This window comes from Danio rerio, chromosome 15 (assembly GCF_049306965.1).
Source record: "Danio rerio strain Tuebingen ecotype United States chromosome 15, GRCz12tu, whole genome shotgun sequence".
NCBI lineage: Eukaryota > Metazoa > Chordata > Actinopteri > Cypriniformes > Danionidae > Danio > Danio rerio.
Window position 1 is genome coordinate 27,542,718 of NC_133190.1, and position 24,340 is coordinate 27,567,057.

The 24,340-nt window shown below is 35.9% G+C and overlaps 2 protein-coding genes across 7 annotated transcripts; both read right to left on the reverse strand.

The window, feature by feature from the left end:
- Window positions 1–7,331: 7,331 nt before the first annotated feature.
- On the reverse strand, window positions 7,332–14,493 carry LOC110437906 (serine/threonine-protein kinase pim-2). Of its 2 annotated transcripts, XM_073923761.1 has the most exons (7): window positions 11,239–14,493; window positions 10,931–11,161; window positions 10,506–10,849; window positions 10,342–10,392; window positions 9,879–10,254; window positions 9,601–9,774; window positions 7,332–9,496 (listed from the first exon to the last, which is right to left on the reverse strand). In XM_073923761.1, exons 3-7 carry the CDS (start codon window positions 10,635–10,637, stop codon window positions 9,369–9,371), a joined length of 861 nt encoding a protein of 286 aa, XP_073779862.1. In that variant the 5' UTR covers window positions 10,638–10,849; window positions 10,931–11,161; window positions 11,239–14,493; the 3' UTR covers window positions 7,332–9,368. The 2 variants fall into 2 exon arrangements, with proteins under 2 accessions (XP_073779862.1, XP_021322109.3); XM_021466434.3 differs by lacking the exon at window positions 10,931–11,161 and having other exon boundaries at window positions 10,506–10,600; window positions 11,393–12,349.
- exo5 (exonuclease 5) lies at window positions 13,541–23,583 on the reverse strand. Of its 5 annotated transcripts, none has more exons than XR_012390563.1 (7): window positions 23,317–23,583; window positions 23,059–23,143; window positions 21,066–21,319; window positions 20,040–20,144; window positions 19,795–19,967; window positions 16,231–16,317; window positions 13,541–14,655 (listed from the first exon to the last, which is right to left on the reverse strand). XR_012390563.1 is itself a non-coding variant. In XM_073923234.1 (6 exons), the coding sequence occupies exons 1-6, from the start codon at window positions 23,411–23,413 to the stop codon at window positions 14,185–14,187; spliced, it is 963 nt and encodes a 320-aa protein (XP_073779335.1). In that variant the 5' UTR covers window positions 23,414–23,583; the 3' UTR covers window positions 13,541–14,184.
- Window positions 23,584–24,340: the final 757 nt, after the last annotated feature.

Below are 24,340 nucleotides of genomic sequence, written 5' to 3' on the forward strand. Positions count from 1 at the left end.
TGATAAAATGTGGAAAATATTTCCATCAATAAATTAAAGATATTTTTTCATAAAGATATCAATATGCTTCAAAAAATACAGTTTCGCAGTTCTGAACACAACTGAAATAGTATGAAGTAGTAAAAGGTATAATTACATTAAGCATGTTAAGTCGCAAAGAAATGCATCTCATACCACCCCAAATTTCTTCTCAATTTAATTTTCTCTCACTAAATGATTATGTCACCTTGACTAGCCTTGCTTTTGGACTTTTTGTACTACATTTGTCAAAACAAAATGATAGACATGGGCGTCCTAAAGGGCAAAAGAACATTGCAATTACTTCTCACATTATACTGTGAGAAGTGTAAGGTCTGTCTTTGCAAGAACAATTGACTGAAATTGCTAAAAGTTAAATAAAAAAGACTGTCAAATGTTTAGAGTAAAAAAACAAACAAACAAACAAACAAATGTTCTATTTAATTGAAATGTTATAACTTTGTTTGTAGCTAAAATTTAAATAGTTTTGAGCTAAGAATAAAGAGTATATGCGGCGCATAGGGGCGCCACACATGGGGGGCGCTATTGTGCCAAAACTATTTTTGAAATTATCCATATTAAAAGTTTCAAATAATATATATATATATATGAAAATGTTGTTTTTTTTCTTCCCCACACCTGTTATATTTTTGCTTTATTATTATTTCCGGCTGTGTTTTTGCAACTCTTGTATTGTTTCTGGATATGGCATATATCTGAATTTGTATTATTACTTCATGTAATGTTTCAAAACTTATAATAATAATGATAAAAAAGTCTCTTCTGACTAACCCAAACTCAACTTCTCCCATTTCTTCTGATTTGTAACTATAATATTGCTAGAATCCCTTATAAATAATGCAATTTACACTTGCATGGTCACTGATTTACAAACACTCATCAGTATTTTATTTGGAACAATCAGGTCATTTTGTATAAAAGCAAATCTCTATTTTAAATGGTTGGTTTGAGAAAAGTATTTTGACTGTATCTGAGTTATTCAGGAGGTCTTCTCTTTAATTATAAAGAGTTTGTATGCAAGTTTGGTTTCCTGGTGAATTTTCCATTGTAATGAATGCAATTCCTAAAGGTGTTATAATGCTTTTTAGAGGCTATGGTGGAGATCCTGTGTTTCGTCATAGAGGTAAAACTTGTTTTGTATTGAGATATTCAGACATTCTCCTCAATAATATAATTTCAGAAAAGTGTTCTTTGCTAATTCTAAATAGGAAAAGCATATTAGCCGCAAATGACTATAGAAGTACAGCATTGTTCACCGTGAATTAGATTGTGTTATTGCTGTTTAGTAATCGTACTTGCATGCTAATTCTGATCGAATATTCAAAGTAACATGGTAAACAATATAGAGACTTCTTAATTAATGAATGTGCGAATATAAAACCAACTTAACCTCTATTGTTTCGTCTGTGCCATTAGAAATGTCAGTGGGGAAAAAACGTTTTTTATCACAACCTTCCTCAAGTAAATACAAAATGAGGTCTCTCTTTCAAAAAGAAAATGTAACAACCCGATATGTGATTTTTTTTTGGATGGATTTGGCCAGATTCAATGGAAAAAAGTTTGGTCTTTGTCTGTAAAATATATATAACTAACAAAATTAGAGAAATTTCATTTAAACTGTTACACAGATTTTACCCAGCCAAGACATTTTTGAAAAGGTTCACAGGCCTACGTAAAGAGGTAATGCTGCTAACTGATGAGCAACAATTAAATCAACGCATTTACCTTTTCCCAACTGGGAAAACCACCAACAATCAAGAATGTGCGAACATTAAACCAACTTTACCTTAGTCAATAATGTGCACCTTTTCAGCTGCTTTAGAACTATAATTATTATGAAAAGCACCACACACATGACCATAAACTGAATTGACAAATTTAATATATAACTAGATACCCTTGAAAAACCTCTTTCAATTAACTTTGATATAAACTGACACTAAAAATAGAAACACTAAACAGTTATTTATTAAAATAAGCAGTGGTCAAGCAGCCAGCTTTACTGTAGCAATACCATTCCTAAGGTATGTGTACGATTTTTTTATTATGTTTTTTTTAAGAACAACAATATTTCCAGCAGAAAAGATAATGTTTTAAATTGTAAAAAAATCTGTATTTTTTTAAACAAATGATGACAGCAGAAGTCAATAATTTATTTAGCCTTACATGTTTACTGTTCCAAAATATTTGAGCAAAATACTGTGATATTTTCATCCAAAGTTATCATACCATCAGAATCTTATACCTGCCCATGCCTACTTGAACACAACATTGAGCACTGTCTATTTGACTGTCAACAATGATATACTTTGACATTCATTGGACGCTAATATGATTCCTATATTTATAATGTGCAAAGAATACTTTCCTGAAATTATATGATCAAAGAGAGTCTAAATGTGAGAAAATAAAACCAACTTTACCTCACTCTTTACATATATTGAACCTCTCGAGAAGGAATACATTTTTTTTTAATTAAATATATCTTTTAAAAAGGACTGTAGTAAAGTCCCACTACATTCAAGATTTTAGCTGGCTGAGGCGGCCAAATATGGATCTGATATAATAAGAATTTCTAAAAATATTAGACAAAAGTATTACACATGATTACAAACTTGTTTTGCTTTTAGCCATTTCTTTAACTTGCATTTAAAAGTAGAATAATTTGTAACACCCCTTAAATCAATCGGACGTGTGTTTCAAAAATGACTGGCTCTAACTGAGAAGACTGATCGTGCAAAATTTGTACGTCTAAACTGCACATACATTAGGGCTCGCGTTTATGGATTTAATACACTCACTTGGGATAAAGCAAAACTTTGTTGGTCCAACCCATCGCTTAAAGCATACATTACATCTAATTCTGTCTTATGGAATTGAGGTCATTGATGTAGACATTATACCACAAAGTGATGATATTACAGACTACTACCTCTTACTATATAAGCTGTGTTTACCTGAAATTAGCAGATCCGCTCTGATATATCGCCCTAGTAGAACTGTCGTTCCATCCACCAAAGAGGAATTTTTAAATTACTTACCTGATCTTTCTCTATTTCGAAATGCACTCGCAAACGCAAATGACCTTGATATAGTAACCAGCAGTATGGATGCCATCTTTACTAGCACCCTAAATACTGTGGCACCCATCAAATTAAAAAGGCTAGAGAGAATAAAACTACACCATGGTATAATAGTCATACTGGCGCTCTCAAAACAGCAACCCATGCCCTGGAACGTAAATGGAAAAAAACTCATTTAGATGTCTTTAGAATTGCATACAAAGACAGTATGTCCAGCTATAGGAGGGCTCTAAAATCTGCCAGGGCTGAAAGAATAATAACTGATAGAAAATAATCATAATCCTAGATTCTTATTCAACATCATCGCTAAATTAGCAAATAATCCGTCATCTTTCGAACAAAATGTTCCACCGCAAATTATTAGTGATGACTTCATGAATTTTTTCAGTGATAAAATAGAAGGCTTTAGACAGAAAATAGGAGATGTTTAACTTTCTGTACTGCGTCATACCCCAAATCCTGTATGTATTTCACTGAATCATAATAATAACCTACAGTGCTTCAAAATCATAGAACAAGAAGAGCTAGATAAAATTATAAATAGCTCTTAACCAGCTACGTGTATGCTGGACTCAATTCCAACAAAATTACTGAAAGAGCTGCTACCTGCTATAGGAGAACCTCTTCTTAACATTACCAACTCTTCTTTATCTTTAGGCCATGTTCCAAACTCTTACAAGCTAGCTGTTATTAAGCCTATTATTAAGAAACCGCAACTGGACCCCAACAACTTAGCTAACTATAGGCCTATTTCAAATCTTCCATTTGTGTCTAAAATACTGTAAAAAATTGTTTCTACCCAATTATGCTCCTTTCTGCAGACAAACAATGTTTTTGACGTGTTTCAATCAGGTTTCAGAGCTCATCACAGTACAGAAACCGCATTAGTAAAAATAACCAATGATCTACTCCTAGCTGCTGAACAAGGGTGCATCTCGCTGTTAGTTCTACTCAATCTTAGTGCGGCATTTGACACCATTGACCACAATATTAATTAATATTATTAATATTAATGGACAACCTTCACAAGTCAGCCCAGTAAAGTATGGGGTGCCTCAAGGATTAGTTTTAGGCCCTTTGCTGTTTACAATTTACATGCTACCACTGGGAGACATTATTAGAAGACATGGGATCAGCTTTCACTGCTATGCAGATGATACTCAATTATATATTTCAACTAAACCTGATGAGATGTCTGAACTGTCTAAGCTAACTGAGTGTATTAGAGATGTAAAAGACTGGATGACCAACAATTTTCTTCTCTTAAACTCCGACAAAACAGAATTATTACTTATTGGGCCAAAATCCTGTACACAAAAGATCTCGCAACTCAATCTACAATTAGAGGGATATAAAGTTAGCGTCAGCGCTACTATAAAAGATCTGGGTGTCACATTAGACAGCAATTTAACTTTTGAAAATCATATATTCCACGTCACAAAAACTAATTTCTTTCATCTGAGAAATTTCGCTAAGTTACGAAGTATGCTATCCATCTCATCCAGCTGCCAGAGTTCTTACCAGGTGTAAAAAATATCACATCACCCCAATTTTATCCTCCTTACACTGGCTGCCTCTTGAGTTTCGTATTGAATTTAAAATATTACTTCTCACCTATAAAGCTTTAAATAATCTAGCTCCTGTTTATCTAACCAACATCAGTACAATCCAGCCCGCTCTTTAATATCTCAAAACTCAGGGCTTCTGGTAGTACCTTGAATGGCAAAGTCGAGTAAAGGAGGTCGAGCCTTCTCATTTATGGCTCCTAAACTCTAGAATAGCCTTCCTGATAACGTCCGAGGCTCAGACACACTCTCGCAGTTCAAAACTAGATTAAAGACCTGTCTGTTTAGTAAAGCATACACTCAGCGCATCACTTAGCGGGTTCCCACACAGGTTTCTGCATCCTGTTTATATACACTATGAACAGCAGCTACGCTAGTTATTCTCTTTATTCTCCATTTTTACCTAGGTATACATCCCGAGGCCCTCAGACAATGCAGCTGCACTGATTTGATCCAAGACCAGCGACGAGATGATCCCAAGGCTTCCATATCCTAGATCAGGCTGTATCCTGAGCAGCTGCTGTGGTGGTCATGGAGGAGTGGAGAGCATGAGACTGATTCCTGTGACGCTCCAGGGACAGACGAGTCTTCGCCAAGGCCAGCTTCCAGCCTCCGCTGCTGAGACTGCAGCCCTGCACAAGATGTTTGGCCAGCAGAGAAATTAAAATGGTCTTGCCCAACTGAGTCTGGTTTCTCTCAAGGTTTTTTTTCTTCACTCTCCTATCGGTGAAGTTTTTTTCCCTCTCTGCTGTCACCTCTAGCTTGCATGGTTTGGGATCGGTAGAGCTGCGCATCGATGAATTTGCTCTTTAGTGTTTTGACTCTCAGTAGTTAACATTAAACCACACTGAACTGAGCTAAACTGAACTGAACTTAAACACTAAAAACTGAACTACACTGTTCCAATTTACTATGACCTTTTTTGTGAAGCTGCTTTGACACAATCTACATTGTAAAAGCGCTATACAAATAAAGGTGAATTGAACTCTAAATATATTGGACCTCTCAAGAAGAAATATTTTTAAATATTTAAATATCTTATAAAAAAAAAGACTTATTTGAAGAAAATAAAGACTTTCCGTTTCTTTAGACCAGGGGTCTCAAACTCGCGGCCCGCGGGCCATTTGCGGCCCTCAGTGCAATATTTTGTGGCCCGCGCCGACCGCAGTACACTGACAGAATCCGTCCACACTACGCCGGAGTTCTCGAGCGCTGAAAACGGATCGTTTCGAAAACGCTGGAGAGGCCGTTTTCATTCTGAAACGCTGCTGCTCCGTCTCAGTGTGGATGGGGAAAGACGGAGACATCTGAAAACGGAGGCGGGGCTGCAGACATTCGCCTCTCTGATTGGGGCTTTTCCTCAATATTAAGTAGCCTAACACACAGTTCAGTACTGAATCTTCTCCGTGTAAGTTCAGACTTCGCAGGTTTGATCAAGGCTGCATCTCTTCTTCTCAGTTTGATATGGAAAACATACCGAGGACACGCGTCAATCTTCACAGGGAACAGTGTACTTTATAACTTCATTCACATCACTCTGGCTACACTGTTTCACTTTCTCAACAATAAAATGTAAACTTGATATAAGGAACTGCCTATTTTTATTTTAATATTAACAACTAAACAGGCAGCAGAAATGTTGAGGCGTCGTGCTGCATATATGAGCGTCATCTTCACTGTGTGGATATTTATAACAAAACGGAGCCGATAACAACTGCCTCTTTTCAATTTCAGTGAAAATACGAAACATACCCGCTCTTTTGCTGAATATCAATTTTAATAATCTATAATGGCCATTATAAAAGTATAACATACAATAAGTTTATACATTATAGGAAATAAAGGCAAGCGATCAGTCAATATACAGAATAGGCTACGTTGTTACATTAATCATTAACTTATCTTTGTGCTCAGCCAAAGCACGTTACCTGAGAACAAGTAATAGATTCCAATGACCAAAGTCAGGGAATGTGTCGTTAGATAAAGACAACAAGATGAACGAAATATCACGTTTAATAAATATAGTGAGAATAGATCCAGCGGGAGATACTTGATAAGAAGTCCGACTAGCAGAGCTCTCATCTGGGTAGACAGACTGCAGCGCTTGCCAAAGTGTGTTTGTGTGGTCACGTGATGTGCGTTTTCAGCGTTTTGGTGTGGACGGAGAGCAGTTCAGAAACGCTGGGTAAAACGCGAGTGTGGACGCGGATCGTTTTCATTCTAAAACGCCGTTTTAAAACTAAAACGCACTAGTGTAAACGGGGCCTGACAGAATCAGCGGAGCGGGGAGAGAGAGCGCTCCCCGCTCCGCTGATTTTATCCGTACACAGCGGTCACTGGCATTCCCCGCCCGCCGTGTAAACAAAGGGGCGGGGATGCCGGTTACGTCACCACGCACCCCGCCCCTTTGTTAGACGCTGTGACGGGCGGGAAGTGTTAGGAGGGAACTCGCCCCGGCCAGAACCAAGGTAAGCTGTTCCCGCCCCTGCCTGCCACTTAGCTACCTATCTGCAGCCTGCCACCTACCTAGCTACAGCCTGCATCTTATATATATTATAGGTAGATACAGACTGGTACAGACTGATGTGACTGGAGTGGGGTGGGGGTGTTTTATTTATACATATATACGCCTTTTTTTAAGTGAGGGAATGGGAGTTTTGAGTGTGTGAGAAGTGTGTGAGAAGTTATTCTCCACCTTGAACTTCAATAAGTCAAAGTACAGGTCTAGACTTAATTATGATCATCTTCAAGCCATACTGAGGGTCTCAACTGCTTCCGCTCTAAAGCCAAATGTGGTTCAGATTTGTGAGAAGAAGTGCTGTCAAGTCTCTGGCAGCAAGAAGTAGGCAAAAGATGCCATGTTCAGAAGAACTGTTCATAATCTTCACTCAATGTTCTATTAATGTTCAGGACACTTCATGTTCAGAAGAAATAATTAAAACTGTTAATAATGACATTTGAGGACTTTTTTTTTTGTGAAATCCCTTATGCGGCCCAGCATCACCCAGACTTTGCCTACTGCGGTCCCCAGGTAAATTGAGTTTGAGACCCCTGCTTTAGAGCATGAGCAAGCATGCAGTATGTCAATTAACGTAAGCAGATGAGCTAATCAATAAACCAGTGGCATTTAAACCTACTTACCCCTTCGATGCTGACGTCGAAGAACGTCAGGCTGCCTCTGGCTTTTATCGCTTCAGACAGCAGAAATGTTCGCTTTGAATGTGTACAATTTCCACAGCATGAGTTTCATACAACGGTTCAAACCTGCTCGACCATGATGTCACAACAGCAAGCAGGAAGACTTTCTACGGACACAACCGAGGGACAATTACGACTCAGAAGCTATCATTTTGAAATTCAAAAAATTGATATGTGGACCTCATATTCGTTCAAATAATTTAGGTAAAGTACATTAATAACACGTGACAGTGTCTGTTCATCCATTGCCCAAACATGAAACATGTGTACAGTAGGTTCGTAGTCATTCACTCATTCATTCTCCTTCTCTTGGCTTAGTCCCTTTATTCATCAGGGTCGCTACAGCGGAATGAACCGCCAACTTATCCAGCATATGTTTTGCAAAGCGGATGCCCTTAAAGCTGCAACTAAGTACTGGGAAACACCTACACACTAACATTTACACACACTATTGACAATTTAGTTTATTCAGTTCACCTATAGCGCATGTCTTTGGACTGTGGAGGAAATTTTAACTGCACAAAAATATACATGCCAGAGGGTAAGTATAAATCAAATACAAATACAGAATATTTATATGTAATAATTAAATACATTGTAGAATTCATAAAGTTTTAAAGTGTATAGGGCTTTCTTATTTAGAGAGTCTCTGACACTGCTAATATATAAGCATAATTCAGCCATCAACACCTTAAAATTTGATTAGTAAATTTACATTTATGAATGTGAAATTTTGTTAGCAAAATAAGTAAATTAATTAAAAACTATTTTCCTTGAATAGGGTGACGCCTCAAATTAGTAGTAATTTCACATTACACTGAACAAAAACGCTTCAGTCCAGTTGTCACAGTTGAAGTTTAGTTTATTTTGCTAGAACTATGTAAAGCTGTTTAACACAATCTACATTGTAAAAAGCGCTCTAAAAGTCTAAATGAATTAAATAAGTTGTGAAGTATACAGGCATCACTGCCATTTTGTAAAACCTGAAACAATATAACGCCATTGTTTGGCAACTTCAACTGCTAGGTGAAGACAGGACAGTTCAACAATTTAACTATAGGAGTGCATTAAGTTAATATTGAAGGAAATGAAAACACTATATATATGTGAAAATAATTCATTTTTATTCATTACATACAGAACAAGCATTTATTTACAATCTCCAAAAATAAACAAAAAATCTTCTCTTCATCCAGATACAAACGCCGGCCCCCTTCAGCTCCTCCTCTTTATCAACCACAAACACCGGCCCCAAACAGCTCCTCCTTTCCACGCAACCACAAACACCAGCCCCATTCAGCTTTTTCTCTTCGTAAAGCCACAAACTGCCCCATGTTTGTGGCTTGACGGAGTTTCTGGCTGAATATAAAAGAGGAGCTTAGTGTTAGTGGCTGGATGAAGAGGAGGAGTTCGGTGTTAGTGGATCGATGAAGAGGAGAAGTTTGGTGTTGACGGCTGAATGAAGAGGCTGGATGTTCTGATCTTAATCTTTTCGTCTGTTGTTTGGCTTCAGGATGAAGACCTGGAACCATCTCTGGTGAAGGATCTCGTCAAGTAGAGGCCGCTTGTCTGGCTTAGTCTGCAGACACGAGCAGATCAGATCTACGGCTTCTGTGAAGAAAGAAGGGGGAGATGTCAGGTTATTAGAAAACTTTACGGTTGGTGTAAATGATCACATGTTTTAAGATCCTGTTTCATCATCCACATGCTCTCACCTTTGGATAGGTCTTCAGGCTGCCAGGTTCTTTTGACAATCTTGTGGAGCTCCATATGAGGGTAGTGTCCACACAGCATCCTGAACAACAGTTTCCCTAAAGAGTACACGATTGCAGGCTTGGCGTGGAACCTTCCCTTCTGATAGAACTCCGGGGGAATACAAGCTATTGAGCCTGGAAGAAAGAGAAAGATTTAGTCCCAATGCAGTTAGCTTTTTCGCTAAATATCCATATCAACAAAATAACTTCTCATAAATTGTGGCCATTATCATACATACCCCAAAATTTTGTATAGCCAGAGTCCTTAATGAGGCTTCCCGTGCCAAAGTCCATCAGTTTGACCTGCAAGGTGTGGGGGTTGATGAGCAGGCTCTCCAGCTTGATGTTATTGTAGACTCCCCTTTCGCAGCATGCGTTGGCAGCAGTGATCACCTGGTGCATCACCACTCGTGCTTTCGCTTCGCTGATTTTGTTCCCACAAGAGGATACAAACTGGTCCAGGCTCACAGCTGATTTGGGATGCTCCAGCACCAGTATGTATCGGTCTGGTGCCTCATACCAGTCCAGCAGCTGTATAACTTGAGGAACCTTCGGACCTCTGCTCATCATAATCATCAAACCGACCTCTCGTGGAACAGTCTTGTCAGATGGTTCCTGCAGGAGAGATAATAGACGTATTAGTGAGATGTGATTGAACTGAAGTGTAGACTATTTTTAACAATGTTGCGAGTGTGTACTTACAATGGTGATCCTTTCCATTGATTTGCTCTTCTTCACGCATTTAATATCCACCTGTTGACCAAGAGAAAGCAAAAGTTAATACACACGATCCAGCCATGCGGCATTCGTCAAATTTACATTTCAAGGGAAAAGCCCAAAATCTTTTTGTTATGTCTGAAACAAACCATTCGGCAATCCGACAGACGAATTCCATCATAGATGACTCCTGTTGATCCCTGACCAATCAAGTGATGGATTTTATAGTCCTGGGAGATTCTACCTGTAAATAAAACAAAGAAACAAACAATGAAGTACATCTATAGCATAAACCATCAAAAATCTGAGCGAAGATTGCTTTAGAATAGCTCTATTTTAACAAACTATTATTATTGAAGGTGCCTTATAATGGACTGGTTCAATCAGATCAGTTGTTCTCTGATATCTATATTATAGGTATATTATGGCATAGGTATGTTTTAAAATCTGCTCATTTATTATTACGTCCTGACACGAATATGGATATTGCATGCTAAATTTGATATATCATGCAGCCCCAATCTTAGCCATGTTATGATAGACAGACACTCAAACGTTTGAGCTTGGCATGCACGGGTCAGGTTCAGTAGTTTAAATAATCTCAAACACTTAACATCAGTCCTTGCTGATATATAAACCTGGTCAGATTCACAAAAAAATCTTGATCAGCTAAACAATGATTACGATTCAAAATGCTTTTAGTGCAATTCTCAAAAACACTTTAGAAATATTTTCTTTAAGGAACATTTTTTTTTCTCATGAATACAGTTAAGTTATAGTATAGAGCTATTCATAATAACATATTCTGTAATATATTTTCTTTAAGGAACATTTTTTTTCATGAATACAGTTAAGTTACAGTATAGAGCTATTCGTAATAACATTCTGTAATATGATATTTTTATAATATGTTCACTCACAACTTAAGTAACTATCATTATCATATGCAGTGGAGTAAAAAGCTCAATATTTTGTTTGGGATTGTTATATAACTTCCAGTGAAGTACTTCAGGATAAAAACACCTGATAAACTGACCTGTATTTCCTTCCCAGTTAAATGTGGTTTCCTGTTCTGTTTTCCAAAAATCCGATGAGGAAGATGTGCTGTCCTCGGACACGCTGGAGTCCTCACTGGAAGCGTTTTCCTCATCGTTGTGGTGTTCAGCGGTCAGCGAAGACTCACAAGGGTGCCTACTGTGCACTGAAGCGCGGTCAGATTCGCTGATCCCCGCGGTACCAAGCGAAGACGCACAAGAGTGCCAACTTAACACTGATGCGCGGTCAGATTCACTGATAACCGGGGTGCCAAGCGAAGACGCACACGAGTGCCAGCTGTGCACTGAAGCGCGGTCGGATTCGCTGTTTCCCGCAGTGCTAAGAGAAGATACAGAAAAGTCCCAGCATTCAGTGTCGTCGTGCCGTTCAGTTTCTGTTGACGGGGTCTTCACAGGGGTCTGGATAGACACGCGCCTGTTAACCCGCTCGTCATGAACTGTCCTCGGCGACACACACGCAGCTTCACCGTCAGGGGATCTCTGAGGCTGTGGGCTGCTCAGCTGGCCCTGTGGGGCTCTGGTTCTAGTTCTCTTGAATTTCCGAGAAAACCATTTCCAGAGCCTCTTAAGTTTCTTCTCTCTTGTCTGTGGTGCTGGGCTTGGTGAAACACCAGCTCCAGTGTGAATGTGGGAGATGAACGTAGCGTTGCTCGGTCCGGCTTCGACATCAGAACATCTCCGGTGCTCGAGGTCGCCCTCGGATGTGCACTGGTTCTGCTGGGCTTTCCCGGATTTCCGAGAGGCCCAGTTACAGAACTGTTTAACTCTCTTTCTAACTCGTCCCATTGTTCTATGTTTCTTTCCAAACTCGAGAGAATTGTTATCAACGGCGAACTGAATATTTGTTATATCTCGATCAACTGAAAACTCCATAAATCAGACGTAAAACGCAGATCTATAGTGATTCGGTACAGCTCGCTCGAGATGTTGCAAGAAAATGAGCCGGTATGCCGTCTACATCATTATAAGAACTACGATGGAATGTTTGACGTCATGGCTCATTTGCATACAGCAGCGCAAGGCAGCGCCATTCAAAAGAAAATAGATGTTGTTGTTTTTTTTTACAGAAAATGTAAATCTTAGCTGTGTTTTAACACATTTCTTTATTAGAAAGTTTCTTATTACATTTTACAATATGTCGTTCGCCAATTTTCGAGCTGGAATCACTCACAATCATTAATTATTTATTGATAATTGCAATTATGTTGGGAGCGGGTGTGGTGTTTAATGCTTGATTTCCCTGAAGGATGTCAATACAAGATGTGTGTTTAGTGGGGCGAGAGTCTTCCCTTTATATAGTGTTAAAATCCTTTGATCTGATCTGTATTAAACAATATAACTACTACTTATAAAATATGTTCACGTTAATTTGACCCGCCCCCCTCCTTTCTCCCTCGCCCATTCAATCCTAGATGCATCATGGCGCCCAGCGGTGATAAACGTTGTTAGTGCTCTAAAGACACATTTTTCTTTTGAAATTGGTGTTTGTGACTACATATAGCCGATTTCCCACAATGGAAGTCTATAGTCACTGGATTTTAAAACATTTTCTTTTGTGTTTAACAAAACAAAGAAACAAGAGAGAAAGAAAATTAAACCACTTGAAGAGGAGTCACTATGTTGGTCGACTATTCCTTTAAATACGTGTATGGACATAAATTTAAAGATTCAAATGGTAAAACAGCACCATCTATCGGCACATATTCCGTCGTAAATTAATAGCAGATATTTTTAAGATATTTTGATAAGCACAACAAACATTGTAATAAATCCTGGTGCATCCTTATAGACATTTATTTGTCTTTTTCATTAAATTCTTTGTGATTATTGAGGCTGTATTAAAGCTAAAAGCATAACATAACACAAAAAAGCATTCATATTTAAAGTTTATTATCTGATTCCATTTCATATATTTATTTTCAACAGGTGCAAAAATAGTTGGATTCATGAACTTGAAGGCAAAAATGTCCCCACTGAAACCCATTAAAACCCGTATTTCCTCTTTAGCACCATTAAAGAGCAAAATAAAAAAAATGAATGTTACTTTTATTTTTTTGACACTGACATTGTGTAATTTGTTTTTTAACTGAAGCACAAAGGTTAAATAATAAAACACAGCATAACTCATCTAGGGTGACAGATTTTTAATGGTTTAGCCATTAATAATTGATGATCATAATTTTTTACATAATACTGAAGTGGAAACAAAAAAAGAAAGAAGTAAACAAATACACAATTAGGAAATAGTCTGAGTGATTTAAAAACTGCTGATCTACATGGATTTTCATACACAACCATCTATTTCTGTGGTAAATTATTAATAAAAAAAATAAACATCTAAAAATGTTCAAAAAAAACTTTTTTATATGTCTGTATACACTCATTTGGTCACTTTAAAAAACAAATTGTGCATTTCTCTGCATTGCATCAAGCAACCCTGAATAAAATGATCGTAGACTGAAAACACATATCCATTCTACTAGCTAAGTGGCCTAAAACTTTTAATGCACACAACAAGAGAAAGCTTTCAGCCTGCTTCCATAAAACATACTAAACCATACCATACTAAACAAAAAAATGCATCATGGCTTTAATAGTGCATTATTCAGTCAAAGCACTTCAATCACAGTCATTATAGAGCTGCACAATAATGTTCACATCCTGATTTAAAAACAGAAATGCTTCAATAGAACAAGAAAACATTAATCAAGGTATAAAAGTCAAAAGCTTAATTAACACTGCACATTCAAATATATAAATATGATCTGTAAAATCATAAGTGTGAGCTAGAATGAGCCGCTTGTTGGTCAGAAACTGTAAATCTGTTCTTCCTCCATTCGCAGATCTCCTCATACAGGCATGATCTGCATTTCCAGGCCTCCTCTATATCCACCCCTTTAGGTTCTCTCTGTCCCGTCCAGTAGGACAAATAACCCTGAAGCTCTCCCCGTATTTGGGCTTCATCAAAAGGAGCCACTCTTGTCCCAATGGGCCCATTAGAGCCTTGATGAAAGTATTCAATCTGAAGCAGGTCAATACATGGAAGATCAGAGCATGACACTGTTATAAGCAAAGTTTCAACCAGCTCCTCAAATGTTCTGGCATGAACCCCAAGGTTTTTAGCATGAGCCTGGACGCCTGCACCGAGAATTTGAGCAGAACGCAGTTTGAGGTGATCGAAAATGTGATTTTTTTTCATCTCCCCTCTGACCAGTCCATCAAAGAGCAATTTATACAGGCCCACCTGAGTAATAGATGCATGTTTTAGAACAGATGTAAAAATGCAATATAAAGCAGATCATGACAGAAATGTCACGTAGAAATGTGCTTTTATATGTTGGGGTCATAAGAATTTGAAACACTTATGCCATTTATAAGATTTTTTTTTCCATCAGATATAAATGTTTTTATCTCTTAAAATGTAACTTAAAACTGAAAAAGTTTACTTTGAGGGTCTTCAAGCATTAGCAGTTTTGTTCCCTGACTAAATACAAAGTATTTTGTGATGTATGTGATATAGTTTTTCTATTAACAGAAAATCATGTAAAGGGATGCGTTGCTTTAGTTTACTTTCCTTAATTAGGGAATTTAATTTGGAGAATTTGCTGTAAAAATATTTTGGATTGTATCTCTTTGCAATAAAAGAGGTCCTATAGGGTAGCTTTACTTGGGTATAGGAAAATTAAGAAATGCTTAAAACTATTTAGGAGCAACAACACATTATTATTAAGACCTTGTGAACATCCGAATTTTTTTTTATTTATTATCATCAAATTTACATGGTTCTATCTCTTTAAATGTAACTTAAAAACTGATAAGTTTACTTTAAAGTTCTTCAAGCATGTGCAGTTTTGTTCCCTGACTAACTACAAAGTATTTTGTGATATAAATTCTTTTAAACTCTTGTATATATATATATATATATATATATATATATATATATATATATATATATATATATATATATATATATATATATATATATATATATATATATATATATATTCATAATTTGTATTGCTAGTTCTTATTTTAAGTTATTTTCACTCCTCCTATTCCCTTAAAGTGAAATTAAATAAAATATATAATTTTCCCCCCAATTAAAATAAAACTGGAATTCAACAAAATAAAACACAAAAAAGTATGAAATATATAAATTAGAAATGTTACCACAGCAGCTACTGTAGCTGAAATAACATAAATAATAATAGTAATAATAACAATAAGAATAATAATGACAACTGTTATTAATAATCATAATAATATTTAATATAATAAGTATACTACAGTTAACAATTCATATCTTGAAATAATAACAATGTTTAATTCATGCTTGGTTTGATAAATAAAAACAAAGCATAATTCTAGGGTTTCTGCAGGTTCCTTCAATTTAGAGCTGGGCGATAATTCAATATCGATAATTATCAGGATATAAAATTTTTCGATAAAACGATAATGACAGTTCGATAATTACTTGATAATATTTACGCACTATGCGTAACGTTGCGCAAGCATTTTGCAGCCTGCCCTTCCGGATGCCGCACGCTTTACAAGTTTACAGCCGTACAGTGTTAGTTGCACTGAAAGAAGTAACAAAGAAATAAGGTAAAAAAAGGTCAGAATCACAGACATTGTTGACAAGAAACGTCACTAGACCTCAGTCATGAGCTACTTAGTTTTTTGCTATCCGACACAAAACAGAGTAACGTGCACCGCAAACTGCGCAGACGTCTCGTGTCATCAGAAGCAGCCAACACCACAAACCTGTTTCACCATTTAAAACAAACCACCCTTATGAAGATGCTAAGAAAGTACAGACCTAAACAAGTGTTAGTAAACCAGCGCAGCTACCCAGCAGAGTCTCATGTCATCATTTTCGAAAGCCGTGCCTTACAAGAAAAAAACCCTGAAAAGAGAGACGAAAGACATGACAGAGGACACAATCCCAAACACATCTCAATGAACACTTAATGCTTGCTGTAAACTACAGGCTGCATCATTTAAGTGTATTTGTTAAGACAATAAAGGATCTTTTGATGTCAAGCTTATGTTTCCTTTTAATATTAAAATATTTGTTTTGAAATCTGTATACCACTATTGTCTCTCATCGACGGTAAAATAACCAGCCTTTATATAACCTATTTAAAGGACATAATCACAGAGAAATCAGTTGCTCAAGACATAGGGCCCTATACACCCGGCGCAATGTGGCGCAAGGCGCGGCGCAATACTTGTTTGGTAGTTTAAGCTTGGCACAAGAGTCGTTTTGAGGCGTTGCGCTACGCTGTTTAAATAGCACATGCATTAGCGCTCATATGTGCGTCCATAGGCGTTTCTAAAAAAGGGTCTAAAAAGGTCTTACACACTGCTTAATACGCACAAGAGAGCAATAGGCAAATAACTTTACATATGAAAAAAAAATTATATTAAGGATATATATAGGATATAATAAGAATAGATATAGAATATAAATATAAAGTATTAAAATATTACAAAACATACTATTTTCTAGCCTACATAAATATGAAAAATCACTGCTTTTATGTCTTCTTCATCTCGGGAGGCTTTTTTAGTTCATTCATAACAATTTGCTTTTGTATAATGTTATTATTATTAGCAGTATTATTTATTATATCCATATTTATGTTTGTTTTATTAAAAACAAGCTTTGATTTGCCCACCTGTCAGGTTTTAGACCATAAGGGGCACAGCATGTGTTTTAGGATATAACTCACTTCGTTAATATTGTTCATTTATTCGTTTGCTGGAAATTAGAACTAAATTTAGAAATAGTTTTGAAATGAATATTTGTGCTTAACAAACGCAATAAATTATTTATAGACTAATTGATGTCTGTGCGTAAAGGTTTCCCTATCCAAAAGTGAAAGTGATCCATTATCTCTCATTCTCACGCAGTAGATGCTCTGTTTAACAGTTTTCTGTTAAAAAAAACTGTCAACTGTTAACTGTTTGCTAGTGAAATGCTCATTTTTTCCACTTAGACTTACTTTGCGTCCTGTAAATAGCGAATGCGCTTATGGCACGACGCAGCTGGGTCTTAAAGGTAATGGGAGATGAGACTCTAATTGGTTTATTCTCAAAACACACCTATAACTCATTAAGAAAATAAGCTCAACCCTTTTAGACCATGCGCCTTGGCGCAAAGCGCATTTTCCCGTCCGTAAATTAGCAAAAATGCATTCTGACACGCCCTGAAAGCGTTTGCGCCCTGCGTTTTGCGCTCTGCGCATGGACCGTCAAAATAGAGCCCATAATCTTTAAAATAATGACATATTAAAAATGTAGCAAATATATAACAGACGTTTACAACAACAGTGGATCATTAATTAAATCCTTTTTTTTTTCACGGAGTGAAGCATCATCCACCCTCAGTTGTTTAAGGCGGGCACGAACTAAATAAATATATACATACAATTTCCTTGAAAATGTATCTTGTTGTAACGAATTTCGTTTTGTATAATGTGTATCTTAATTTTGATGTATATTTTGTTGGTCAGTTATCTACAGCATAAACAAGAGGAACGAATAACATCTGAGGTGAAGCGCTTTAACATCCAAGTCCATGCTTGTTAACATTAGTTAATGCACCATGAGTTAACATGAACTAACAATGAACAACTGTATTTTCATTAACTAACGTTTACTAGCATGAACAAATACAGTAGTAAATGTATTGTTCATTGTTTGTTCATGTTAGTAAATGCATTAATTAACATTAACTAAAGAACCTTATTTTAAAGTGTGACTGAAAATTCTGTGACCATTAATTCACGTTGTTCCAAACCGGGTTTTTTTTTCTGATGTTGAACAATAATATCCAATGACTTGTAGGTAATGTATTTGGTTGTTGAAAACTTGAACAAGTAAATTCTGAATTAAGATTGTTCTTTTGTTTATTATTTTATTATTTATATTGTCAGACAGCTAAAACATTTCACTAAATGTGTTAAATCAGCTGCACAAAGCCATTGGCATGCTGAAAATCTTATATAATTATAAACATTTTAAGATAGATATAAAGATTTTACATTTATCATGATAAATATCGATATTGACTGATGTGAAAAAAATTATCGTGATAATTTTTTTTGTCATATCGCCCAGCTCTACTTCAAGTAAAAGTTAAGACTTTTTAAAACCTTTATGTATATATGTATATGTATTATGTATATATTTTAGACTCATTCAGGGCTAAACACGAAGGCTTTTTTTCTAATAGCCCAGTTACTTCTGTAAATAGTTTTCATATTAACAGAAGATCATGTAAAGGGATTTGTTGCTTTAGTTAACTTTCCCTTATTTAATTTTTAAAAATTAAAAAGAATTTAATTTGGAGAATTTATTGTAAAACGTCTAACAGCTGCTTTGGATTGTATCTTTTTCCCAATAAAAAAATTTTAAAGTTAAAACACAAAACTTAAAATATATACAAAAAAGTTTTGAGATGGATTATAGGTGATTGGGTGTAGGCCCCATAAAATAGCTTTACTTGGATATTTCTTGGACTAGGAAAATTAAGACCTAAACCACAACATTTCAGAGAATTTAAGACTTTCCAAGGCCTAAAATTTTGCTTTTGAAATTTAAGATGCTGCAGAAACCCTGTTTAACGTTTATATTGCAAAAAAGCCTGCATAAAATTGTGAATTGTATTTGTGAATTAAATCATTTGTGCCTTTACAAAATCACCTTACTGACCCAGACTTTGGTCAAATGTATGAGGAAACAAGGGTGCGAATTACAGGGGGGTTTGGGAAGGATTGACCCCTAAATTAATGCTTGATCACCCCTGAAGGAGGTCAAAACATCTGTATTTTAAATAATATTGTTAATAATTAAAATAATAGACAATATATTTGACCACCCCCCATAACGGTTCAGTCCATTCTTAATGCATAATCCCGCCAAGAAAATAGTCTGAAAGCGGCAGATCTACATCACCAATACACATCATGTTCACAAGACTTTGTTTTCTCGTAAAATATGTGATTGTATCTATATTTATCTGAAAACAAAATCAGACCCATAGTTTGTAGTTTAACCTACAGTAACATCCTAAATAGCTAATCAGAGAATATTGTATGTCAGAATACACTAAATATCCCTTAAAATGCTGAAAACTTAAATAAGTTTTATTAATAAACTAGATGTATAAAAACAAAGACATAAATGACTGAAACATGCATTACACAAACTAACCAAAACAGCTGACCCCCCTAATCGTCAATGTATAACTCGCACACTGGATGAAACCCAATAATGCAATTCAGCAAGAACAGAGTTCACAAGAGCAAAGTGCAATGATTTACCAGTGAATCACTGTGGACAAAGGTCAAAGCTGCAATCAATTCCTCCTGCTTACCTGAAAGCAGTTGACTTTATCTTGTGCAGAACTGGGCAAGGAGTTCTGTCTGCGTGTCTTGAGCTCATTCAGCACCAGCTCCCCCTTCTGGTTATACATGAGTTCATCAATGACCCCCATGATGAAAACACCTTCCTGCACACCAAACACGGGGAACTCTCGCACACGCTGTCCTGAAACAATAATGCCACATTTATAACTCATTCAAGAAACAAAACAAAACCACTTCCACACCGTCAACTCACCTGCTTCTAACAGCGGGATCATGTGTAGCATGTTGAGAAGTTTGACGGCTTCTCCATCCTCTCTAGTGCGGATATCTACCGGGACAACATCCTGTATTTCCAATTCTGAAGATGAAAAGTAGGATTTGGATTACTGTGAACTTCTGTCGTACTGCATGTTGTACAATATAAAATAAATGACTAAAAATTGATAGGGGATAGATTTTCCCGTGTTTGCGTAAGATTCCTACAGATGCTCTGGTTTCCTTCACAGTCCAAAGACATGCGCTATAGGTGAATTGAATAAACTAAATTGGCCGTAGTGTATGTGTGTGAATGAGTGTGTATGGATGTTTTTCAGTACTGAGTTGCAGCTGGAAGGGTATCCGCTGTGTAAAACATATGCTGGAATAGTTGCCGGTTCAATACGCTGTAGCAACCCCTAATAAATAACGGACTAAGCGCAAGGAAAGTGACTGAATGAGTGAATTACATGGGTAATGTTGTAAAGTAGCACCAATAATAGTTTAACACATCGTAAGTGTTTTAATGTTTTTCTATCTGCATTTAAAACTGATTAGTGTCTTGAAGGATTAAAGAACTGTCTAAATTGTTAATTAAAAGACTCAAAATTAATTCAAATAATAGCAGATTTGTCTCATTTTAAAGAACAGAAATAACTGAAAATAAAGTCAAATCTGAAGTGAAATCCAAATCTTACAAATGTTTGTTGCTATTAATCTGTGCAAGTTTATCCACTGACAAAAAAAGTTTGATCTTCAATCAAGGTCTGACTGTTTGCTTCTGTGTTTGGAGTTTACTTTTGCTATTGTTGAATAATTATTAATGATGTCAAAACATTTTAGAATTTTGGTCAATTTGTTCCCCCTATATAAAGTAGTGATCACACATGACTGCTAGTAATATAGTTAGTTTAGGTATGACTTCACATGTGGAAATGTTTAAACTATTTGAGTTACAACTAACCCTGCATTAGTTTGTGCCCTGCTCACCCTTACTGTTCATTAGAATAATAAACAGCCTCACCCCTTGATAAATGAATTTCTTGTCCGATTTGCACCTCAGTGTGTTGCATTTCTTTTCTCTTGATATGGGGCTTCAAAAGATTGTAAACGCTCTTCATCTCACACCAAGTCTGGTCACACAGGAGGGTCACACTCAGATGCCGCTTCCGGAAGCGTTGCATTGGGCTGAAGCTGTTTTCGTGGAGGCTCTTTCTCTTTAAACCCCTCACATCATCAGTTTTCACTGCTTCTTGCTTCGGTGCTTCTTCACTGCACCTGGAAAGTAGAGCATTGTGTTATGTGACAAAAGCGAAACATAAATAAATAAAAATGCACTTTTAAATGTTGATGATATCTTGTTTATCCTGCAGAGATGAAAATGAGGTTTTTAGGCAATAATATAATTAAATTATAATAGAGACTATGATACATTTCATTACCAAAATTTACAGAAGACACCCACTTACATTTCATTAATGATAACCAGGGTTTCTGCAGGCTTTATCAAGTCAAATTAAAGACTTTTAAGACCATTATGAAGGAAATTTTAAACTTATACAGGGCTAGACACTAATGATTATATCTAATGGCCCAGTTGGAGCAAAAAAAAATCTAATGTAATTAAATTTCTTAGCGACATAATTTAACATGTCAAAAAAAAAATAGTTGTATACACTATTTTCAACATAATTTACTTTTTTCTAAATGACAAGTTTAACATTGGTAAATGTATATTTATTGTGGAGGCAATTACAAAAATAATCAAAAATATATAAAATTGTTGGCTTTTGATCAAATTGAGAATAACTTCTATTTAACCTTATGCATTTCTGTTATAAAACCTTGTTTAATGCATATTTATAAATATGATGCATAGTCTACTCACACTTCTGTAAATACCTTTTGTATGCATGGAAGATATAGCGATATGTTGCTCTGGTATTATCATGATAAATAGTGTAATTGTTTTTAGTTTTCTTTCCCTGATTTTATTAAGATGTATTGTTAGTGATTGGATGAATGTCGGCCTGATTGGGTAGCTTTACTTGGACAGAAGAAAATTAAGACCTGTTTAAAATTATTTAAGACATACAACAAAATATTTCAGAGAATTTACCACTTTTTAAGGCCTAAAATTTAGTTTTTAAAATTTAATATGTTTTATGACTGGGCAACGCGGTGGTGCAGTAGGTAGTTCTGTCGCCTCACAGCAAGAAGGTCGCTGGTTCGAGCCTCAGACGGGTCAATTGGTATTTCTGTGTGGAGTTTTTATGTTATCCCCGTGTTGGCGTGGGTTTCCTCCGGGTGCTCCGGTTTCCCCCACAGTCCAAAGACATGCAGTACAGGTGAATTGGGTAAGCTAAAATTGTCCGAAGTGAATGAGTGCGAATGAGAGTGTATGGGTGTTTCCATGTGATGGGTTGCAGCTGGAAAAGCATCCACTGTGTAAAACATAGGCTGGATGAGTTGGAAGTTCATTCCGCTTTGGCAACCCCAGATTAATAAAGGGACTAAGTTAATCCGAAAAGAAAATGAATAAAAGGATGATGAATGAACATTTTAAGACCCCACAGACACCCTGTATAACACTACATTACACAGTCTGCCAAAATATATTGCCGGGCATTTTAAAATGGGTATCATTAGATGACATTATTTTTATTTCAGTTTTAGAACTTTTTGTACTTTTTTTTTTGTCGAAAAAAAATTCCACTTTGTCACTTTCCTTTAAACTACAAAGTTTACCCATTTTGTTTTATTTAAAGTATTATACAATTTTGAATTATTGCTTATTATTGAATAAATTTACTAAGTACAAGCCGAAATAAGTGTTCTATTTATTACATATTAGTTGCACTGATTATTTCATATATATTTTTCACATTTTATTTTCACAAAGGTTGTTTGAATTTAAGCAAACATTTCACGTTTGTATTAATTTAACATTCTCACATATAAAATCACCATCTACAAAAATTGTTCCTCTCAGCAGCACCACCACATGAAAAACTTACTTGTGAAATGATGAAGATGCACTGGGTTTGTCCAAGTTCACTGAATGTTTACCTTTAGTTTCTCCGATAAGAGGTAGCTGGGACTCTTAAAATAGATAACATGTAAACAAAACAACACACATGTGTTTAAATGCAAACATGGAAGAAAAAAGATGAGACACGAACACTTATATAACTCAACAATACCCGCTTGTGTCCAGAAAATAAAGTCACATGACCACATTCACAACAAACTACCACAATTGCACAATGTTTTACCTATACTTTCTTCGTCGGAAGGGATGTTAAGAAACTCAGAGTCGCTAATGTCGTCCCAGGCATCCAGCGGTTGTTGTGATCTAGACGCATCCATCATAAAAGCAAACTCAAACTGTTCTCTCAGCCCATTGTGCACTTTACACCAATGCTGCAGGAACTTAAACACGATGCTAGTTTGTATTTTAATTTGTTTTTATTTTAAGTTTGAATTGTTTACATGAGACATGCCCGAACAACTTCCGTCAATGCCCCGCCTCTGTCAACAACATCTTTCTTCGCTTGCTGCTAATGTTTGTATTTCATTTGCTGATAATCTAAGTCCCGCCCACCTCTCTAAAAACATATCCGATTGGCTCATCCGTTTGCATCGTGCACGGTAAGACAGTCTGTGTATGGATAAGCATTCTGAAAGCAGTTATTACCCATGCATAAATTTGAATAAAAAAATAAACCCTATTATAACTTAATATGAGTACATTTCAACTTGTAAAAAGGTCGACGAAGAAAGGTGCAGTCTATCAGAAAACAATACAGCCTTAAATTTTAATTTCATATAATCATTTACACTGAAACAAAATTTATTTTAAAGTTTATTTTAAACAATCTGTTGAGTATATTCAGAATAAATATATATATATATATATATATATATATATATATATATATATATATATATATATATATATATATATATATATATATATATATATAAACGAAACTACTTATAATTATACTTAAAAAAAAGAGATCAAGTATGCTGTACTAACATATTTCGCTAAACGACGAAGCATTATTTCACCAATATTTAAACATTTTATTTTTCACAAAAACTAATTACGTGGTCGCTTACTTGCATTTAAATCGCATTGCATGTTTAGAATACCAACAGCGGGACACAAAGAATGACGTTTCGTTTAGTTAGGTCTGTTGTGACTTGTTTCCAAAACTTAAATGAAAACATCAATCTAACTCTTCAACGAGGTCAAACAAAGTTACATGGATCAGCTAAACTCCAACGATAGAG